The sequence below is a fragment of the Fusarium coffeatum genome (genome assembly GCF_003316985.1).
Source record: "Fusarium coffeatum strain FIESC_28 chromosome Unknown BRIP53273_contig_107, whole genome shotgun sequence".
Taxonomy (NCBI): Eukaryota; Fungi; Ascomycota; class Sordariomycetes; order Hypocreales; family Nectriaceae; genus Fusarium; species Fusarium coffeatum.
The window spans coordinates 56,247-78,588 of NW_022157900.1; the positions used below are offsets into that span (position 1 = coordinate 56,247).

Here is a 22,342-nt window from a genome sequence, read left to right on the forward strand (position 1 = left end):
ATGTTCAACTGGAATAAGTTCATGTCTCCGAAACCGTCTCTAGACGTCCCCGCTCTAGAGACGGTTGATCTGAACGATAAAGAAATGGAAAAGAGAATCGTTCGAAAGCAAGATCTTAGAATCATGCCATGGGTCTGTATAACCTACCTCCTCAGTAAGTCCTCACCTCTCACCTCACAGCATCATCTAACATGGATGTCAAGACTACCTCGACAGAGTCAACCTGGGTAATGCCCGCACATTGAACAACGACACACCAGAACACAACATCGTCACCCAACTCAACCTCACAGGCCAACGATACAACATCGCAGTAGCCCTATTCTTCGTGCCATACGTCCTAATGGAATTCCCGAGTAACATTCTTCTCAAGTACTTTTCGCCTAGTAAATGGATTGCTAGGATTATGGTTTCTTGGGGAATTGTTACTATTTGTACGGCTGCTGTTTCGACTTATGCGGGGTTGTTGATTGTGAGGATTTTCTTGGGTCTCGCTGAGGCTGGTTTCTTTCCCGGGTGAGTGATGAGTGTGAGGTATTGGGAGGAGATGTGGCTAACTGTTGCAGTATCATGATGTACCTCTGCTTTTGGTATAAACCTGAAGAGAGAGCTACGAGGATGGCTATCTTTGCTTCTAGTGTTGCTGTTGCGGGTGCCTTTGGTGGCATTCTAGCCACAGGTATTTCTTATCTCAACGGAAAAGCTGGTCTATCCGGATGGCAATGGTAAGTCCCTCTACCCAGATCAATTACAACTCTAACATGAACAGGCTCTTTGTACTCGAGGGTATTCCCGCTGTCATCGTAGGAATGTGTGTCTGGTTCTTCCTCCCCGACTGTAAGTCCCACAATCCACAACATAACCTCCTACTCACACATCATAGACCCCCAAACCGTCTCCTGGCTCTCCCCCGAAGAACGTGCCTTTGCCGTCAAACGTCTCGGCCCCTACGCACCCTCCATGAACGACAAACACTGGGACAGCAAAGTCGCCAAAGAAACCGTCTCCGACTACTTCTTCTGGCTCTTCGCTATCGCCTACTTTTTCATGGCCAACTCACTCAACGCCTTTGGATATTTCGCGCCTACTATCGTTGCATCGCTTGGTTTTGAGGGTGCTCATGCGCAGTTGATGACTGTTCCTCCTAATGTCTTTGCTGTTTTCATCATTGTGGGTAACTGCTTGCATAGTGATAAGACCAAGGAACGTTCGAAGCATGTTCTTGGAGGATTGACTTTTGTTGGTATTGGATATTTGCTTCTTGCGCTGGTTAGACATTGGGGTGTGAGGTATTTCGCCGTTTGTCTTATCGCTTGTACCAACGCTGCTGTCCTGCCTTTCGTTGCTGTAAGTTCCTCCTCCCTGTCCTCATTGATACAATACTAACAACTCACAGCACCGTACTGCCACCGTCCGAGGTTCAACAGCCACCGCTCTCGCAACAGGAGGAATGATCGCCATCTCCAACACCGGAGGCATCACAGCTCCTTTCCTATTCCCCGCCAGCACATCGCCCATGTACTCTATGGGTAACTGGACAGTTTTCGGATTCCTTGGCGCTGCTGCTTCTATCACTTGCTACGTGTGGTACGTCTTTGGTGCTCACAGTGGTTACAGAACTGGTGATGCTACTGAGACTGGTCACTTTGAGGTGTTGGATGTTGGTGATAAGGATCCTAATGCTGTTATGGCTCAGGCGATGGAGAATGAGAGGGCCAAGGATAAGTTGAAGGATGATGATATGGCTTAAAGAGGCATATTTCCGAACCATCAACTTGTCGTTCTACCAGACGTAGTAGCTGTATCTCCCTATGGATAGCAAGTGACAGATTTTATGGAATACAAAAGGGATTCAAGATCATTTATTTGCATCTCGTCGCCTTACCAGTTGGGCCATCCGGAGTTGTTAGGCAGGTGTTTCCAGGGTGCCAGTGACACTATCGCGATGACAGCGAAATCTACAGGGTAACCAGTATTCCGCATGGCAGACATTATTGCAAGAAAAGAGAGAGTTCTGGCTCACCACGACCCCAAAAGCTACAAGAAAAGAGATATCAATTCTCACATGATAAGAAATAAGGGGTCTCAGAATTTTGTTCTCAACATTGGAATGCACATACCTTGAGAGGTTCAACGCTCTGTTGTACATCATCACTGACTCCCTTTATTTGACGAGTGTTTAATTATCTTAGGTTAAATACCATTGCCTGCCTTGAGATCTTTAGGCAGAAGGATGACGAATGATATATTCAGTCGTCGCTTTTCCTTCTGTTGTGGTGAAGCTCCGGGGTCAAATTAGGCTGCAACATGAGCAGACCTGCCAGATGCAAGACACCAGCTATCACAGAAAGCTCGACCGGTGCCCAGGTAGCTTGTCACAATAAGGAGTACAGCCATTTGCTGAAAAGGGAAAGGAAAAGGCTTGCCAACTCGAGTCCAGAAAACGTGAGAGCCTCGGAGCTCTCTCCTCCTTTTCGCACTTTCATCCCCTATGCTTCTTCTGCTTCCCCAACAGGATACTACTGTGCGATATGACAAGAGCCATCAAAAACCCCATTCTGTGAGTAATTAACTCTTTTCCCTTGATCCTATATCTCTTGGTGGATGGGCTTGTGCCGTCGCTCTTTGGTGAAGCCCTGGGTGATCAATTGCTCGACTTCAGACAATGCCTACGTGCTGCAAGAAACTGGCCAAAACTGCCACTCGATGCTAGGCTTGTACTGAGATAGCAGTCAAGTGCGCTTTTGAGAATCTGCATCTCAAGACAGTACGGTACTGGGATAGGGGTCAACATTCGATCAGGGAACAAAGAACGATGAGTTACAATCTTGCAGAATACGAAGGTGTGAGAGCATCAAGTGATACCTCGATTACCTACTCCAAGTCCCAGCGTCAGGTGGTCCTGTACTTCAGCGGATTTCTTGGTAGCTGGGGTTGGTCGCAGAGCTCGCATTGCTGTACACTGATAGCAACAGACCTCGATATCTTGCCCTCCAGACCGAGGTATCCAATCTTTGACGCAAATTTGGCAAACATGCCACTGTTCATCCACACTGGTGGAAGTACCGAGTCCATCTCCGTGGTCTGTGACCGAGACGCTATAAGGCCCCAGAAGGAAGAGAAGCTCTACGTTAAGCAGACAAGGTGCCGGATCCAAGGTCGCAACTCATGGTTACGCCATCTCGACGGCAAGATGAAGGCTCTACTAGACGCAAGCAATGGTCGCCATGACAGGACCATTGTGAGAATACATACGGGGTTGTTTTTTGGAACTTGACAATTGATAAATGAGAGGATCGCAGATTGTACGTACAGTTTGGCTGACCCTTCCTAGGAAGCTTAATTGATAGCCTAATTGATACAACAACCTTGTCGATCTGCATCATGACTTCAGCCTTATGCACAAGAGAGGCACGTCAAACTCGAAGGAAGCCAGTTAGATGCGATTGATAAGGAATAAACGACTTATCACGTCATCGGCATGCTGTCGCTTCGATCTCGGGACCGAGTGATGAATTGACCCGACTGCTCAATTAAAGATATAAGAATGCCTTGAATCGCTATTAACTCCATACAAGCCGACCAACCGAAGACAAAATAACGACTGTCTCAACTAGCTTCATCATGGGCGGCGGACCTCTTACTCCTTCAGCAAAGGTCGTCTCGAATGAGCCTCTCACCCTCCGTCGGGCAACAATAGACGATCTGGACGACATAACCTGGATCGTTACAAACAGTCTCCCCGATGATCCGGGTACGGACTACAGGTTTCCCTACCGCGATAAGCATCCCGAGGATTTCTGGGAATGGACCAAAGAAGAATACGCAGAGTACTTTGAGCGGCCAGACAAGTTTTATGTGATGATAGTCACAGCGCCCGTGGAGGATAATGGGGAACTTTTTCAACAGCCTGTAGCAGTTGGAGTCTGGGATCTTATCGTCACCAGTGACTTTGCTCCCAGTGGTACGTCCCGTCGTCCTTCAAGAAACAAAACTAACGATTAAGGTCATGGAATAAACGAGCGACGCGATGCAAACCCCAAACACATGGAAGCTTACACCTGCACCCTTCGGAGCGAATTTAAGCGCTACTTTATTCCCATCGGCAGAGGACAAGTTCCTCTCTGGGCCCTATACACCCATCCCGATTTTCGACGCCGCGGTGCAGGAACTATGATCTGCAAATGGGGAATACAACAAGCTGTCAACACTAATCGACATTTGACATTGTGCGCTACACCAATGGGGAAGTTGTTGTATTTATCGCTGGGGTATGAGAGTTTGGGAAAGATTGTGGTGCAGGTCGAGGGGGAAGAAGAGAGAGTTGTGCAGGATGCTATGGTGAAATATACCAATGAAAGGTAAGACCTCAGTTCACTCATCAAGTATTCTTTTCAGAAGCTCTCTGAAACTCTCTATGCCGTGTTCATCATAGGTCGGGTTCAAAAAATTGGAAAGTATACTACATCTGGAAGGAACGCACGAAAGTCGTACGGAGAGGAAAGGAAGAAAAGAAGGGTTTGGTGGGACAAGGTGTGCAATTTATACTGCCAACTCTGGATGAACCTTGAATACCTGAGGTTTCAAGGGTAGAGTTCGTGATGAAGAGGAACCTTGAGTATATCGAGATTTAAGTTACTACCATTCAAATGATGATTTGTATATACTTGATAAGGAAATATGTAAGTGTAGTATAACACTGGGTATAATAATTACTGTCCCCCCGAATGATAATCCCTAGAAGCCACGCGTCGCCAGATTAACCTCTGACGAAGTCTTGGACAAATTCTCCTCGTGCTCATAATGATGATTCTTGGAAGTCCCCCCCATAGTAGATTGAGCAGATGACCTGGCTCCTATACTCATCCCATCATCGTCCCTATCCTCCCGTCGAATAATGACCTCGGTGGTCATGACAACCTCGTCATCCCTCGGCGCACGCTGTGCTTCTCCTTCCTCGCCATTATGGACATATGCTCTATACGATACATCCCCCGGCGGCTTATTGCTGTTATTGCTGATGAAGTTGTCCAGTGCAATACCCGTTCTCCCCGTCGATGTACCAGCGGTATTACTCCTCGGTCCTGAACTAGCATCCTTGTTACCCGTCGTCATTTCAACAAGACGATTCAGGATCGTGAATTCAAGCTTGAGTTTCGTGCTATAAACAAAAGCTTTGTAGGAAGTTTGATACTGATATTGATCGGCGTATTCCAGTCCCAGAATTGTAACGTCGAGAAGAATGATGAGGATGTTGACGTAGATGAGATGGTTCATTAGGCGTCGACTGCCGCGTTTGTTGCCCATTGTTCGTTCCAGACGCATGAGTTTGACTGTTTCGCTGATGTAGAATCCTGAGATGATAATTTCTTGGACGAAGAAGATTGAAACTTGGATCTTTTCCATGATGCCGTAAGGTTTCTTCCACATAGCTGTGTTTTCGGAGAAAGAGCCGTAGATCATGGGTATAACGGTACCATGCATGAGAACGCCATTGACAATAATCATGTACAGCACACACCGTAGTCTAAACCTGTTCCTGAGTACAAGATGTAGTCTTGACCATAGCACGAGACTTTGACCAGACACCATAGCGACCCAACCAAACGAGATGAAAGTAGCGGCTACATAGCCGACTGCATCAGACGCATAGTATTTGATCAGGAAACCACCGCAGTAGACAAAGATTCCCCATGTTGCAATCAGAAAAGACCAGAAGTATAGACCGGAGTGACGTTTAAAGGTTCCAAAGATGATGAATGTTAGTTCGATGACGTTGTAAACTGATATTGAAAGGAAGACCAGGACGACTGTTATGGTCATCTGGGATATGCCATCTAGGCCTGATCCGAAGCCCAACTTGGCTGGTTTGGTCGACATTTTGAAGGAGTGACTTGATGAGTAGAGGTAGAATAGGACATGATGAACGGGAGGTGCAGCTCTTTTGAACAAGCCTTTCTAGTGCTGTTGTATTCTCGTAACGGACTAGCATCCGAGAATTCCATCCATGTAAACTAACTCGCCAGCATGTATCCTGGTCCTGACCGCTACGTAATGCATCACAACGGCTGCACCACGTACCTGGCCGCGGAATAGAATTGAGCCTAAGACCTTCAACAAATCGGAACGCTGTCAAATCATATGGGCGAGTCAGGTTCCCATAAGTGCATCCTACGAATAGGGCTGGAGAGATGCTATAAGGTTTGGACTATGTGGGGATGTTAACGGCGATCGTGGTGTAGATCTGGTTAGGTGGATATTTCTGAGCGGGAGGACGAGGACTGAGTCTTCAGGTGATGGGATTGTGGCTTTTGGGAAGAAACAAATGGGATGGATAAGTTGTGAGGGATGGTGACAACTTGACAAGAGGATGAGTTGTTATCCCTGACGATCAAGAAGGATTTTCGAACAATTCTGTGATCGTGAGTAGAGAGGAATGTTCACCGGTAATGACCGATTGAAGAATTGCCACAAGGCGTTGTCCATATGCTATATCAAATAACCACTATTCCAAATCCTCCATATTAAACTAGGATCGAGATTACCCCGGCACCGGCACTTGTCCCCGCTGTAGTAAAATCCACTTTCTCATCTTCAGTGCCGTAATATTGGGACGGTCTTCAGTGCAGGGATCGATGTTACGTAGGGTAAATGAGCAGCCAAATCCTTGAGTGTCTCATTTCTCCATCCCGTGTTATGCGAGCCATGATTCGAGACCCTTTAAAGAAGCAACAATGTCTCACACAGACAGCCTCGCTGTTTCGTGTGCTGGTTGCATGGCATTTGATTAAAATCTTTGTGGCGTAGATCGACAAAAACAGTTACCTGGAAGGAATGGAAATGAATCGCTCAGGGGAACTCCCAACGCTCAAACTCTGTATTTTATTTAAAGTTTTCACAAGAGCTGAATGATCATCCAGCCGCTGAACGGAAACCACGTCTGCGGAAATACTCGTTTTTTGCTAGAGTTATTTAGTTTACGATCCGCGAGGAGATTTCCGTTAGTCAATGATCCGCGCATTCTTTCCGCTTTTAGCCCACGCTTTGACATCGGCTGAAGACGATCATCTTGTTTGAGTAGGTGCTTAACGAAGACTATTGAAAGGGATTTGCAGCTAGGGGAGGAACTGACGAGGTGTCAGATAAAGGATTGACCTGAAGCTAAGAGAGACGCGCAAAATAAAGTTGATGTCTCAGGGTATGCAATGACTCGTTGTTATTTCCATTGTGTAAAATATTTCCAGGATCGTGATGATCTTCATTGCGAGTGAAGATCCGGGGTCGGTTCCCTGGTGCTGGGAAACATGTGATTTGTGGTTGCTGCGCGTTGAACAAGGGTATCTAGTCTGGTCTTGGTGTTGTTGATCAATCGATAGTTGGGTAAAGTTGAGATGAATTGGTATAAGGGTCTTTTGTTCAGTTGAAAGGAGGAGTTGTTCTAGGGTATGGTATGTTGGTAGACGTGTTCAACTATGGCTTTGTTCTGTCTTGTTGTTCGGAGCTGTATGAGTCTGAACGCTGTCTATACAGCATGTTCTTCAACAAGAGGAATTTGAGCAGAAGAATAACTAGAAACAAAGATGGAACAAGATAGTCAAGAACACCAAAGAACATCACCAAATATGTGTATAAATATTTGTCCATATGCCTCGAATTCTCCCAGCTCATCATCCTGCTGGATAACATCTCTTCTCAATCGAGACATTGCTATACCAACTCCACACAACTAACCTACAGACCTCACAAGGTAAGTCAGCAACATGTCTCCCAAATGGGAAAACATCACCTTCGGAGCTGAACTCGAGTTCATGACTCCCGTTCCCCAACACTACCTCTCATCAACAGCATCCCCCGCAGCAGCAGCACGCTACCACATAGCTAAGATCTTCGGAGAACGCACCTCCCTGCCCACCGCCGTAGATTGCAGCCATGCCAACGACGAACACTGTACCGTGTGCTTTGAACTCCCTAAGAACAAGGTCATCAAAGGTACAGGTTACATTAACCCCGGTCTTTTGACCGAGTGTTTCCTATTCAAGCAGGAACATCTCTTTCTTAGAAACAGGATTAACCAGGAGCGGCTTTGGCCTGGTGTTGAGATGTGTACCCCTGTTTTCAAGGTGGGTGAGTTGGATTCTGGTCTTCTGACTATGAAGACTGCCTTCAAGACTTTGAGGAACTTAGGTATTGACATTTCCGCAGATCAGTCTTGTGGACTTCACGTCCATATCGGTGTTACCTACGGTATGGATCTCCAGTTTGCGAAAAAGGTATCTACCCTTGTCGTTCTGCTCGAGAATTCTCTCCTTCTTCCCCTTGTCCCGCGCTATCGAGCTGCAGGTACTTATGCCCAACCCGTCTCAAAGGAATCCGCAGCTGCTTATCTCGACGGCATTCCAAGCGCAGCATTCGGAGCTTTCGAGAAGCATGTCCCTGAAGAGTCAACTTTTCTCCCCGGTACTTGGAACCGTGATGATCCTCATAGTTTCTTCAAGATGCTTCAGATCATCTGGTCCGCCACAGACCTCAAGACACTCTCCCGCAGTCTTCGTATTCGGAAAATAACCCGCTGCGGCTTTGCCATTTGCCTCCGCAAACACAACGGCGACCGACCAAGCTATTTCGACAATGACTTTGAAGGTACACCCTCTACTTTCGAGTTCCGGTACTCTCAGATGACATTCGACCACGTAACTCTCCGTAATTGGGTCGAGGTAGTCGCCCGGATTGTATCCCTTACACAAGCAGACGAAGGTGAGTACAAATCCCTCGCAGAGATGATTGTCCGCGTAAACCATGACGCTGAGGATGATGCTTGGAAAGTTTTGCTGCAAAAGATCGGTTTGGGAGAGAGGATCCCGGAGTGGGAGGCACAACGGGCGATGTTTGCTCGCGGAGTGACTATTGCTCATTTAGATGACGAGTTACTTTTGAAAGCGGATGTATGATTGTGAGAGGTAAGTGGACGATTTGATGTTTGTTGACAGCTGGCTGTCGGATACAAGCAGAAAGGTGGGTGCTTTTGTAAGTTGTTTGCCGCAGGATTGGCAAGAGAGGTAACACAAATCAAGATATGCCTATCATATAAATTAATTGCGGAAACTGTGAAGTTGCGGTAAATGTTTTATTTATGCTTGTTTCCTTGATGTTCCTATTTGTGTTGGATAGCGCGTAAGGTATCGGATAGGCAAAGGAGGTGATGTCCAAGGCAGCCACCTCACACGCGAATAAATCCCCTCATCCCTTCTCTCCCCATCCCCATTCTCTTTTCCTCACCCATTATTGTTATCTTTCTATATTATATTATACCGGACGATGGCTTCGTGCCCCATCAAGACCTGGCGAAAAGTCAAGATCGCGACTCTTTCCTGGGCTTCGTCCCGCAGACATCTTACTTATATTATACTATACCTCTCACGGTCCCTTCCACCGTCTACCTGTTCACTTCAAGGCGGAGAAGACGTTTTGGCCGCATGTCAACCGCTTGTTGATCTCTTCGGGCAGTGCCAACAGTGCAAGACTTGAAGACCTAGATCGCAAGATGGAACATGACCTTGGTCCAGGAAAGGTATCGTCAAACCCTTTTGCAGCACAGAAGCAGACTTCACTTCTTCACCGTGTTGTTGAGAGTGGTGCTCGACATTCGATACTAGTGGTGAACATGCGAGTCCATGGAAGTGTCGTGACTCCTGTCAACGACCTCTTCTACAACGACAAACCGAACCATCATGAGCCATGGATCTGCCTGGTCGCCTCTATACTATACGAAGCTTGCAACAGGGGCCTCCCCCCTTCCACTCCGTCAAGCATTCCCCGTCTTCAAGTCTTTCCTCGCCTCCACCCCGCCCGCCAGACAGACGATCTATCCGGAGTTCCTTTCGCCGGGCAAGTACGGCACTTGCACCCAGCACTACACCCAGACGGGGTCCGCCTACCCCAGCGCCCATTGGAGGTGATGTTTATCGCCAGGGCGTAGGCGAAGCTCAGCGCAGTGACCATGGAACGGGTTACGACTCTTGCCATAACCATTCACAAGTAGCAGACGTTTCGCCTGACTCTGTGTTGCCGGTCCCCGCCACATAACTTTCTCACTGTTCGCTTCGTCTCCGGGTCTGTGCAACAGCGACAACGTCACAATACCAAACCGAACATACGGGGAAGATACCCATCGATCTCGATTATGAGCCTCAATCTGCATCATTCAGCTCCGGGCTTATGTGCACTCGCTTCAACTGGGATCGTTTACCCGAGGACTTCCACGTTTTCAATGCCCTTTTCTCTGGTCAAGAACAACGCATCATGGCATGAGGTGTTGGCTACACTCAGGTACCCTACTTGTCCAATATCTCCCAGCCAACTCCCACTCTGCAGCACAGCATCCAATATGGGTCTCCCCCATCCCAGAGGCAAGATCGTGGAACTCCCATATGTCACTATCGGTTCTGATGAAACCTTGACTGAGTACATTGGTTTTCAGAAGAAGAATTCAGTGACAATCAAACCTAAAAGGGACAGGTCAAACAAGACCTTGAAGGCTCAGTCGTTTGCTGTCAACGCTGCAAGATACGGTGCAATCCTCATGGCCCTTACACCAGCACGTACGCAGTCCTCTTACCGTTTGAAGTTCGTTTGCTAATCATGATTAGTCCACGAGATGCTCTCACAGTCGCTTTGTTTCTCTTCCCTCCCGGCTCAGGGAGAGGGATCCATGAAGAGGACACTTTGCTCCCAGCAACCGTTTTCCTTCCAGCCATGATCTCTGTCCCTGAAAAGCCCACCAGAGCTCAATGTCTCATTGTAGACATTGGTGGACTGAACTATAACAAACAAGCCGTGTCCAAGATACCACGAAGTATACTTCAGAGACGGTATTTAGTGGTTTCGGTAATCTTGATTCGATTGCTGCTCTTTGGCATGAGCCCAAAATGCTTGACAATCTGCTTTTGACTCTTGTGGCAAGTACTCTTTCATGATCCCGCGTTCAAGCCAGATCAGCTAACATGTATCAGCGTTGTCGTGACGGCTATCGTGGCTTTTGAGTTTACGGTGCTGCAATTTGCGCTATCCGGCCAACCTTGCGGTGCTATACTCGATCACTAGTTGCATCGAATGGCACAAGGAATGCTCGACATGTCCCACACTACGATGGGATGACAATAGAGGAGACTGAATCTCTTGATGATCTGAAGGAGCAAAAAGATGTCTACTTCACAGACACTGAATCTGTCGGAAACCTCCTCCAAGTTTCGGTCGTCAATTCCGACCTTCGAGCCATACAAGAAGAGTCCCGACACCGGTTAGAAGGAACAACGAACCATAAAGTATGTCTGTTCTATCTGTTTTATGATGTCTATCGCTGATATTATGCACTTGCAGTATATCCGAGGTGTATCAATACATGATCAAGATAAAGATAATACATTGCTCACACGCCCTTCAAGGAAGAGCGTCTGCTCTATATCGGCAACATGCCCTCCCAACGCAAGAGGGCTGACTTTGCGAAATTCCTTCATTCAGAAGGCTATATCGGCATCAACCACTATTGATCGCCTGGTGATCTGCGCGTCTTGCCCGGAGACTGGCAACATTCTGGCCTTGGAGCCCTGGGAGCTATCTCCTGACCTTCTACAGGCCGTTTTGCTAGACATGAATTGAGTCTACTACTCTCGGGTCTAGGGTTGTGAAACCACTAGTACAGATGTTCTACTCCCACCGAACAGCTTTCCTGGTCAGTATGCCTGCTGGGCGGACCTCAGAGATATGCTTCAGCAATGAACGTGAAGCGGAGGAGTGGCTGTTGAAAATGACGGACCTTAACGCTTCATCAACTTTGACAGTGAAGAAGAAAAGCGCTGTACATCTAGCTTCCAACAGGTTCAACCAGTATCTCATGGTACTCCCGATACTCTTCGGCTTCCCAACAGCAATTGTGGCTCAAAATATCAGGAGCGCCTTTTGGACAACGACGCAGCATTCATCGGAATACAGCACGGCTAAAGTATCCACACCAGCTGAATAAGAGGACACAAGCACCTGATACGAAGTGATTCACTCCTTAACAAGTGCAACGCACCACGAAGGGTTCATACATACAACAAATGCTCCATCGCGACGCTCCCGGACTACTGGGAGACCGATGAGCGGAACCAAGAGCTGCGAGAAAAAAAACTTGAGAAACGCCATTAACGCTCCGGACGGTGAACTGGCAAAGGCTTTTGGAAACTGTTCCTATGTACCATCCTAACGCAACTAAGCATGCAACGGAGGCATCTAGCGGATGGTTTCTGTTCCCGGGAGCCCATGAGATCTACCACTGGGGGCCGAGAATACTGCTCTAACGATACCGCCGAGGGGCACTGTCTACACCCCTATCGTACTGGCAGAAGTGAACCCACGAACACCAGCAACAAGGAACATCTCACAAACTGGCAAATGAGCAGACCATGGCACTTTCGACGTCCCTGATCCAATCCCGTTCGGCCGCTGGACCGACGCGCATGGCGAAGGACGAACAGCGTCCGCAATTACCTTTCACCTGCGTATAATGCTGCAGTCTAACGGCAACTATGCAACATGCATTGCATACAAGCAGCAGGGTCGACATTGAAGGACGAGCAAGGGATGGTCTTGGTGTTGAACACATTGACAAGTTCATTCGTCGTGGCTGGAAGACATGCCGTTATTTCTGAATCAGGCGATATCTCCTCCAAAATCCGCTTTCGACATGTAATACTCCGGCGTCTGTCGACATTTGAAGATACACCTTGCATCGACCCAACAACATCAAGCCTGCACACGGAGAAGACAATTATCTCTCAATATAGTCACAAGCTCTCTCTCTCTATATATATATATATATGCCAGCAGAACACGGCAGCCGCTTGTCCGCCCTTCGCGAAGATTTACAAAGGGCATAGGTGTCTTGGGTTAGCTATATAACAAATCCTCCCAGCAAAGCAACTACAATCACTGTCGATGTCGGATACAGGCTTTCTGGTCGGCAACAGAATTTTCAACAAAGAGGATCGAGGTGAAGCTATTACGCAAAAGGTTGTCAGCAACGTTAACACGATGAGTGTCGGAGTTAACCTCCACGACGATTGAGACTGCGCTGGTGGAAAGCCGACAAGTACAAGGCATACCTCGAGGCCAACTGGGGAGGTCAATTCTCCGCTATAACGCGTTACGACAACGCTGAACTTCATGATACCGCACTGGAGATGCTTCATGTGCAGGAGTTCCACTCTCAGGGATGAGTTAGCCGACTTGACTCTAGATCTGGCAGGAGAATCCAGACGAATGAAGCATCCCCGGGTCCAATCGATTATACTATATAATATTGAACGCCTCGTCGTTAAGGGACGAATTCCAGCATTCGATCAAGAAACGACAATTGACACAACCCAGCATCCTCTCGTGCCATCACAGGTTTCATCATCTTTAGGCATAGGTCACTTGAGCAGCCTGTCATCACCTTCAAATCAAGCTGAGATCCCTTCCACGGAACATCCACCTCGTCCTCGAACTGGAACAGATGAATCTTTCGTCTCTGGAGTGGTTCAGCGACACCTTCAGATCACTTGCCTATGCAAATCAATGAAGCACCAGCTTCCAATCGCTATGCCTGGGTTGTTGAGAATATCTGGGGCGATGGCCCTCAAGCACACCCGATACCATCAGACGCAATGCAGCCCTTGAAGCTCAAAGATTTGATCGATAGGTCAAGGTGTCCCTGACTGCGGCCACTCTCACTTATCTCGCAGTCTCTGACTTGAATGCCGAACAAGGTGTGACGGGCCATGACGAGGCTAGACATGCCAATGGAGCCTCTGTTCAATCGAACGTCTTGAGTCTTACCGCTGTTTTATCGCAGAGGCTTATTTCGGTAGCATGTCCGATCATCGCTTCTTTCTGCCAGATAACTCTTCAAATACCTTCTCATTGATTTCCGCACCAGATTCTGCGGAAGTTGCGAAAGTTCACTGTAAAGGACTTTGAATGGGTGGTAGGGGCTGCAATAGTCGTGACCTCAGTGGTGGTGGGAGCCTCTGTGACCAGTCCTGAAATCCATCACCACGAGGGGTGACAGCCAGAGCAACAGTCACTACTTCGCAGTGTTTCAACCGCATTCCTAGACACTGACAGATAGCCTACCCAATATGTTGTCTCTAATGGAGGAGGCATGTTTAGAAGGAGGTGACCTTTATAGCGACGTTCTACGAACAGTTGGCTAAGCTACAGAAGCTGAACATAGGGGGTACCGTTTTGACTGACGGCCGAGAGGCACTGCCAGCTAGCCTTCCTAACGAATCCTGAGCTGAATAGCCAGCAATGAGCTCACGAATGTAATTTGGTACAGCCGACGAAAATGGGGTGTTATCTCCTGTGAGGAACAGAGGTGATGCCCAACCACCAAGACAACTCCGAGAAGGATGCATTATCCATCCAGAGCGCTCTTTCCTTCAACATCCTCCACCCTTGTCAAGGAATCAAACATCTGTCTTTCTCACAGTGGAACGAATTTTGATTGCGTTTATTGAAAGTTGCGATGGCTCGAACCAAGGACGGGGAAAGCAATAGCCTCACGGCCCTCGCTGAGTACCAAGAGTACAAAGCCGGATACCAAGGTCTTGGACAGCGATGGCCTTCTGACACGCCATTTGATCGCACTGTATGTCAACCACACGCAATACCTTGTTCAATACCTGCAACGCCCCCGAGAATATGACGCGACTCCTCTCCGACGGGGCATCAGCATCGATCTAATGGGAATTATGAATGAGCACGCCAGGGCGGGACTTACTCGGCACCAAGAAGCAAGACGTCTTCGACTACCAAAGTCTGGATAAAGCTGGGTCCAGCCCGAAGAAGCAGCAGAAGAACTAGGAGTGGTGGGCTGGGTGCTCCATGTAATTCGACCTAGCTGCGCAACCCAAAGAGGTAGAGTCATTCGAGGCCTCGAGAAGAAGACGACGGAGAAGACGACGGAGAAGACGACGGAGAAGACGATCGAGAAGACGACATCTCAGAGGAGGACCCTTAAGGACACCTTCCAAGGTTTTCATTTGGTATCTTTTGAGCGTGATGTCTTATCAGGCATTTGGGATTTACCTTGGAGAATATACCTTTATAGTGCAGTGGATGGTTAGCCGTATGGTATTAGAAGAGTTAGCCTCTAAAGGCATAAGAGACAAAAGAATTTACTCGTTTTATGTTATCTCAGATCAGCACTTAGATCACTTTATCGTAGTAACCTAAGCCTTAGGTAAATATCCCAGTTCCTGCCTGTTGACGCCTAAACACAGGATGGTTACCTTGCCCCTTCTCTACCTACCTACATCTCAAAACTTACCATCTACATCTCACAATTGCACTGTTACTCGACACTCGTTATTCTACAATGAGCCAAGATCGAAATCCATGTAAGCATTCTCACAGCCTCCTCGTACCCATACCTAACACATCTCAGCCGAGCCTAATGGCATCCCATTTTTCGTCGTTCCAGCCGAGTCTTCCTCCGCCCCCGATTAGCTATTAGGAATCACTCTTCGTCCCGTATATGAACACCTGCCCAGGATCAGAGCGAGTCTTGTTTCAGCGCGTAACGAGACCAGCAGTCACCTGCACAAAACCCTGTTCTACCTGAACCTGCACTTACCTGACCAGACACGAAGGCAACTACTCGAGCACCATCTCACACTGGAGGAGAGAGTCAGCAGACTTATCAGCGAGATACTAGTGATCGATGACTTGTTGCGAGAAGCGTAAGTTCAGTCTCAGCTTGAGAGTCTATAATCCTTGCTGACCGATTAATTATAGAGTAGGGAGGATCTTGACTGTCGAGGATCTTAGGGAGCAGTGCATCATGCGACGCATTCAAGAACGGCGAGGGCAGGAGGAGCAGCGGCGCAGGGAGCTTGGATTTTTATATGCTGGGGCTAGAGAGCGGCCGCATCGATCAATTGTTGGCGTGCAGGGTTATTGAAGCAGCGTCTACAGACATGTTGACTAGATATCAGATTTTGCTCTCTAGAAAACAGCGTATTCTCATGGTCCTCTCTCCAGTGGTCCCAGGGTGTTAGAGGAATTGGCCCCAAGAGCATAAGAGGCGAAATAATCTGGTTACTTTATGTCATCTACGACTAGCACTTAGGCTACTTTGTAACATTAGTCTAACCCTTAGAGGACTTTTTTGATGTTTACCAATTTATAAAGTTGTCCAGACTTGACTGTCTCTAGGGTATCCGTGTCCACCTATGCAATGATAATTGTACTATAAGACCCTAAGAGATAAAACAAAACAGCCTAATACCTGGCCTAAGATATTATAAAGTGATCAAATAACTTCGTCTGTCATGCTTTTGAAGCGCATTCTTTTGAGTTTGTGATGGATAATTGATGAATAGACACGCTGTTGATGGTGAAAAAGTGATATTCACCGGCAGTCTCTGCCCCATACCACGCTAAGATCTCGCATATCCTTGGCAAATGCTTACATTTCTTCATCGACGATCTGCCATTCCAGGGTCCATCGAAGTCCAGACCCAACCTCCAGCCTCCAATCGTCAACCACGTCTCTCAACCAAGCCTCTCCCGGCTCACTAGTCGTGATGTCATGAATCTAACCTCATTCAGAAGATAACAAAGGCAGCATCATCCATCGAAGATTTGACATTCTCGATAAACCAATCATCGAAGTTGTAATAGTCATCGCTGATCACCGAGTATGATCGGGCACATCTTGTCTAAGAGCAGGCGGTTCAATGTTCACCGCGTCATAGAAAGACCTTGGCCAGTCAAATCCGGCCAAGGAAATGCATGATGGATTCGTATAAAAGGAACCGTCTTGGTTCAAGCTATCTGAGTGTCACGTTAAGCACGACAACTTGAGAATACAGCAAAATGGCACCATCAGCTACAGACACATCCTTCTCGGCTCACGTAGCCTCCCAATTCCAATCCTACGAAGAAGATCGCCAAGCGACATCTAAAGAATCTCTCTACACCACAAGCAATGGCGTTCCCATGCCTCATCCCTACGAGACCCAGCGATGCGGCGAGAACGGACCTCTTCTTCTCCAAGACTTTCATTTAATTGATCTCCTCTCTCATTTCGATCGCGAGCGTATTCCTGAGCGTGTTGTTCATGCAAAGGGTAGTGGCGCTCATGGCTTCTTTGAGTGTACTGATCCTATGGATGATCTGTGTCTTGCGGATATCTTTGGAACGAAGGGAAAGAAATGTCCTGTTTCTATGAGGTTTTCTACTGTTGGAGGTGAATCTGGATCACATGATATGGCTAGAGATCCTCGTGGGTTCTCTGTGAAGATGCGCACTGAGGAGGGTGTAAGTGCTCACTTTGGGTGGTGATGACCTCAACACCAAATCTCATCACCACAACACCAAAACACCATGAAAATGATGCTAATAAAGCGAGCAGAACTTAGATTGGGTCTTCAATAACACCCCTGTATTCTTTTTGAGAGATCCTGCGAAGTTCCCTCACTTCATTCACACTCAAAAGCGCGATCCTAGTGAGTCAACACCACAACACCACGAGATATCGCGATAACTAACAATCAAGGCACTCATTTGACTCATGCTGATGACTCATTTGCTTTCTGGGATTACCTTTCTCAAAACCCGGAGTCAATTCATCAAGTAATGATTCTGATGGGCGACCGCGGAATTCCCAAGGTGAGCACACCCTACCAGACGGCAATACCACAAACTAACGATAAATAGGGTTATCGCTTCATGCATGGATACAGCGGACATACCTTTAAGCTCGTTAACAAGAACGGCGATTGGGTATACACGCAGATTCACATGAAGTCCATGCAAGGAACCGATTTCGTTACCCAGGAGGAATCAGCAGACTACTCACCTGATTTCTCCCAGAAGGATCTTTACGAGGCCATTCAGAATGGAGACTACCCCAAGTGGACTTTTGAAGTTCAGACCATGACACCCAAGGAGGCTGAAGAGCTCTGGGAGAAGCAGAAGATTAACATCTTCGACTTGACCCATGTCTGGCCTCAGAAGCAGTTCCCTCGTCGCAAGGTTGGTGAGTTTACTCTTAACGAGAATGCTGTCAACTACTTTGCCGAGGTTGAGCAGATCGCTTTCAACCCTGCTCACTTGGTTCCTGGTATCGAGCCTTCCGCAGACCCCGTTCTCCAGTCGAGATTGTTCTCATACCCTGATACCCATCGCCACCGCATTGGAGCGAATTACCAGCAACTTCCTGTCAACGCGACCAGAACTGGATACAAGTTTGGTAACTTCCAGCGTGATGGCCAGATGGCTTTCTACAACCAGGGTGCTCGACCAAACTACCTCTCATCCATTGATCCCATCCAGTTCCGTAACCGAACAGTGGACTTGGACAAGACACACGGCCACTTCACCGGCGAAGCAATCACATTCCTCACCGCAATCCGCCCAGAGGACTTCAACGCTCCCCGCGCCCTGTGGCAAAACGTCTTCGACGACGCCGCCCGCGAGCGCTTCATCAACAATGTCACAGGCAAGATGAAGCTCTGCAAGCAAGAGGAGCCACTCAAGCGACAAATCGCCATCTTCCGCGAAGTCGATCCCGAGATTGCTGAACGACTCGAGAAGTCAGTCGGTATTAAGGGATACGATGGAATCAAGGATATGAAGTTTAATGGATGTCATAATGCTATGAATGGAGAGATGAAGCTTGCGAATGATATCATTGCGAATAAGGGCAAGAGTGCTACTGCTAGGAATGGAGCGCCTGCGAAGGGTTGTCATTCGAGATTGGAGACGAATGGAAGTAATGGAACGAACGGTTCGAATGGACATTAAAGAACAAGTTGTAACACGATTAGCTTAGCAAAGTATCTAAATGCAAACACGCTGTATTCACCAGGCTCTTTCCAATCCACGCCCTTGCTCTGCTTGAATCTAACGTTCACTAAAGATGGCCAATTCGGTTACCAAACATGCTAGGTTTGTTCTGTCTTTGCTCAGCGGCAGTTGACGTGTTTCCATCTCGCAACAGGTCCCAGGGTATTAGAAGAGTTGACCCACAGCACTATAAGAGACGAAATAGTTTGATCACTTTATTATAACTTAGACTATTACTTAATTTAGAGAGTTATCCCTCCATTAGACCTTGTCTTCATCCTTCTTCGTGCCGGAACCAGGTTTGTGTCTGACAATGTCAGGAAGAGGACTGTTATCATCGAAATCGAGGTCCATTCCCAGAAAAGTGTCTACAGTGTGTTCAATGTTGTCGTTGTCGGTTCGATGGGATTCGGGTCGCAGAGGTACAGCAGGCTGAGAAGAAAGGTGCGACTCTTCGGTCATCTCAGGGACCGAGGACTGACTATCAGGACCATGTTCGCTGATGCCAGCTTCCTCAGCATCCAGGCGCCTGTTCATCTCTTCGATCTGCGCATCGTGGAGCTCCTCCATAGTCATGCCTCCAGCACTATTACATGCGTTAGCCAGCGCTTATATGTCTTTTGGACAGCCACTCTTACAGTTTCTCTTGGATCTGATGATCGATTTTGGCTTGATCCTGACGAGCCTTGTCCAGAAGTTTGTTCGCATCGTCAAGGTATACAGTAATGTCCTTTCGCTCATCCTCGGTGAGATCGTTCCGGTCGGAGATTTCAGTGTAGAGACGCACAGCCTCAAGACCATGCTCAACGTAGTTGTTGGAAGATGTAGAAAGAAGCGTGTGCATACCAGCCTTGTGGAATCTTCCAAGGCGAGGCTCTAGGAGTAGTTCCTTGGCCATGGTCTCCGCCGTATCATTGGCGCCGGCTCTCCAGAGTCTCCAAGCTTTTTTGAATCGCAGCTCGAATGTGGCTGGGACAGGTAGTCAGTCACCAGGTGAGTAGGTGGTTCAAGAGATGTAACAACATACCTGACAGTGGGTCAAGGCCTTCACTCATTTCGTTGATGGTATAGATATAGTAGATAGCAAAGAATGGATGGTGTTAAATGCGATGGCTTTTGTTGTGTTGGAGGACTGAGGATGAAGCAATGAGATCGAGGGAATGAGCTGGAGTAGGTGGAGCAAACCTGATAATCGAGGCAGGTGAACTGTGCTTGCCAGTGACAACCAGCTGGCTATCGTCTTATGGCAAACTGGTCTAGGAATGGGGCTCTAATAGAAGTCTGCAATTCAACATTGGAGGGAAACAGCAATCACGGGACGAGAACTTGGTCATTCGGACTGTTTTCAACATCCTCCGTCATATACGCATTTGATGCTTCGTCCATGATCCAAGCGACATAACAATCATACAGAAACATCTTCCAATACAAACAGCCACACACACCACAACCAGACCAAACCACCAGTTTTCTTCCAGTATTACCCTCCCATCCCAATTCATTCATTGTTTCCCCTCCTCCTTCTCAGCCCTAGGAGCCTGCCAAGTACAACTCGGCGGCGCACAAGTCTCAGCACACTTGACACAAGCAAGTTCACTCTTCCTGAAACTCCCTTTGATAATCCTCTTATCATCGAAAGCATATCTAGGACAATGCATCGTGGGACCGGCGTTGCGTCCAAAGAGTCGACGCTGGTAGTCGCATGCTGAACCGAGATCGTCGACGGCGTAGAACATGTCGATGTAGTGGAAGGCTTCGCCGCCGATTATGGCGCGGCCGCGGGTCATTTGGGGACATTCGGGGCCTTTGGCGCAGCAGCATACCATGCGTTGGAACGAGTATGTGCACATTCTGAGTGGTGATAATGATATGGTGTTGAGGTGAGTATAGCGATGGATATGGCTTCGACGCCGCGTCAGACTAATATCTTTTATCACAGGGATACCTCTCCTCAGAACAATAAGGGTCCTATATATGAAAATTGTCTGTCACACCCCCGGATCCGCAACCCCCAAAGGGTATAATGTTTGCCTTGAGTTGTCGTACCATTCGTATGCAACGAGCCGTGGACCAAGCTATGGGGGTTTCGCGGGAGGGGCAAACATGGTCTTGGGTTCTTCGAGATAGACGAGACGGGTGAGTATCGCGAGTGCGACTAGCACATGGAGGATAACACAATATGTGTGCACTGTTTGTGATAGTCTGGGAAGCTGAAGGGACCATTTCAGGCAGAAGATACCATGCTAGGCACTGGATCAGATATTATTGATGATCAATGAGAGCCATGTAGCGGGTCAATTTTGATAAGTCTCTAAAACTTGACCATCGCTGCAATTCACATGATCTCAACAACTGAGTAGAATTATGTGTACTCAATATCGTGATGGTGTTGAAGAGTGGGTATATGGGATGGCTGCCTAGACCAACATGGTCATAGCACAGCATCTATATTAAACACCATGAATCGCGACAATTCTAACTGTCTCTCTTTCTTCAACCTCGACATCAACTTCTGACTTTTCATTTCTACAACACTTCAAATCTCAACAATGGTGCGCAGAAGAGGTGAATCGAAGTATACAAATCACCAGATTACCTTTAAAGACCATGCCGGCAACCCAGCCATCATGTCATGGCACGGCCTGAAGACTCAACGTCTACCAACACTCTCTGTCTGGGTGATTTACATGGTCAACCCAGAAACTCCTCTGAATTTCGACACCAGGAAATTCCAGCTCACTTTTGACCATGATAGCGACCCTTATCTCGGTCAAAGTTTCAGATTCGAGTTCTTCTTCCTACCCAACGCCACACCAGAAGAATGCGTCGCACATTATAAGAAAGAGATTGCCTCGAGAGGTACCGTCTGGCGTCAGATTCGCCAGGTGAGGGAGGCTACCAAGGATGAACGAAGAGAAAGGAGGATGAGGTGTGTGAGAGAAAGGAAGGCTATGAAGGAGGAGCAAGAGAAGATGAGAGAGGCAGATCCAGACGTTGACTTCAACGGGGAAGAGGTTCTTACCGATTATACCTCAGACGGCTATGATTCACCCGAAACCTCACTCTACGATGAAGAGGATGAAGAGCCTCGACCTACTGTCCCTAATGACCAGAACCTCCCCGGGCTACCATGGCTAAAACACTCCGAACTTCAAGGCTATCGTCAATATTTCTTTATGTGTACAGATGACGAGGTCAAATGGGGTCCTGCACCTCCTAACCACAACGACCAAGCTCTCAATCTGCGTGTTATCGAGTTTGATCCTGTACCTGTGGAACTTGAAGAGGGTGAGGTCAAAAGGTGGGATCCATTCGACGAACCTATTCGGGTCAGACAGGATCCCGAACTATGGTATATCTGTTGGAAGTATAGCAGATGTCGGGATTGTTGGGCTTTGCAGGCTTTGCAGGCTTTGGAGGTTTCGGATGCTGAGGAGGAGCTTGGGTGGACGACATGGTGATGCCG

General features: G+C 47.8%; 9 protein-coding genes across 9 annotated transcripts; 6 read left to right on the forward strand and 3 right to left on the reverse strand.

The window, feature by feature from the left end:
* On the forward strand, window positions 1-1,750 carry FIESC28_04916 (uncharacterized protein; the record flags this gene model as incomplete). The annotated part of the gene is made up of 6 exons (XM_031159063.1): window positions 1-154; window positions 204-516; window positions 567-725; window positions 770-837; window positions 884-1,347; window positions 1,397-1,750. The coding sequence occupies 6 exons, from the start codon at window positions 1-3 to the stop codon at window positions 1,748-1,750; spliced, it is 1,512 nt and encodes a 503-aa protein (XP_031016828.1).
* Window positions 1,751-3,624: 1,874 nt separating this feature from the next.
* FIESC28_04917 (uncharacterized protein) lies at window positions 3,625-4,177 on the forward strand (the record flags this gene model as incomplete). The annotated part of the gene is made up of 2 exons (XM_031159064.1): window positions 3,625-3,964; window positions 4,110-4,177. The coding sequence occupies 2 exons, from the start codon at window positions 3,625-3,627 to the stop codon at window positions 4,175-4,177; spliced, it is 408 nt and encodes a 135-aa protein (XP_031016829.1).
* A 560-nt stretch (window positions 4,178-4,737) lies between these two features.
* On the reverse strand, window positions 4,738-5,880 carry FIESC28_04918 (uncharacterized protein; the record flags this gene model as incomplete). Its single annotated transcript, XM_031159065.1, has 1 exon — window positions 4,738-5,880. One exon carries the CDS (start codon window positions 5,878-5,880, stop codon window positions 4,738-4,740), a length of 1,143 nt encoding a protein of 380 aa, XP_031016830.1.
* A 1,880-nt stretch (window positions 5,881-7,760) lies between these two features.
* FIESC28_04919 (uncharacterized protein) lies at window positions 7,761-8,948 on the forward strand (the record flags this gene model as incomplete). Its single annotated transcript, XM_031159066.1, has 1 exon — window positions 7,761-8,948. One exon carries the CDS (start codon window positions 7,761-7,763, stop codon window positions 8,946-8,948), a length of 1,188 nt encoding a protein of 395 aa, XP_031016831.1.
* Window positions 8,949-10,384: 1,436 nt separating this feature from the next.
* Window positions 10,385-11,546, forward strand: FIESC28_04920 (uncharacterized protein; the record flags this gene model as incomplete). Its single annotated transcript, XM_031159067.1, has 5 exons — window positions 10,385-10,598; window positions 10,647-10,737; window positions 10,832-10,959; window positions 11,101-11,321; window positions 11,442-11,546. 5 exons carry the CDS (start codon window positions 10,385-10,387, stop codon window positions 11,544-11,546), a joined length of 759 nt encoding a protein of 252 aa, XP_031016832.1.
* Window positions 11,547-16,902: 5,356 nt separating this feature from the next.
* On the forward strand, window positions 16,903-18,834 carry FIESC28_04921 (uncharacterized protein; the record flags this gene model as incomplete). The annotated part of the gene is made up of 4 exons (XM_031159068.1): window positions 16,903-17,346; window positions 17,441-17,534; window positions 17,585-17,697; window positions 17,746-18,834. 4 exons carry the CDS (start codon window positions 16,903-16,905, stop codon window positions 18,832-18,834), a joined length of 1,740 nt encoding a protein of 579 aa, XP_031016833.1.
* Window positions 18,835-19,137: 303 nt separating this feature from the next.
* On the reverse strand, window positions 19,138-19,931 carry FIESC28_04922 (uncharacterized protein; the record flags this gene model as incomplete). The annotated part of the gene is made up of 3 exons (XM_031159069.1): window positions 19,138-19,462; window positions 19,515-19,845; window positions 19,904-19,931. 3 exons carry the CDS (start codon window positions 19,929-19,931, stop codon window positions 19,138-19,140), a joined length of 684 nt encoding a protein of 227 aa, XP_031016834.1.
* A 447-nt stretch (window positions 19,932-20,378) lies between these two features.
* FIESC28_04923 (uncharacterized protein) lies at window positions 20,379-20,726 on the reverse strand (the record flags this gene model as incomplete). Its single annotated transcript, XM_031159070.1, has 1 exon — window positions 20,379-20,726. The coding sequence occupies one exon, from the start codon at window positions 20,724-20,726 to the stop codon at window positions 20,379-20,381; it is 348 nt and encodes a 115-aa protein (XP_031016835.1).
* A 699-nt stretch (window positions 20,727-21,425) lies between these two features.
* FIESC28_04924 (uncharacterized protein) lies at window positions 21,426-22,337 on the forward strand (the record flags this gene model as incomplete). The annotated part of the gene is made up of 1 exon (XM_031159071.1): window positions 21,426-22,337. One exon carries the CDS (start codon window positions 21,426-21,428, stop codon window positions 22,335-22,337), a length of 912 nt encoding a protein of 303 aa, XP_031016836.1.
* Window positions 22,338-22,342: the final 5 nt, after the last annotated feature.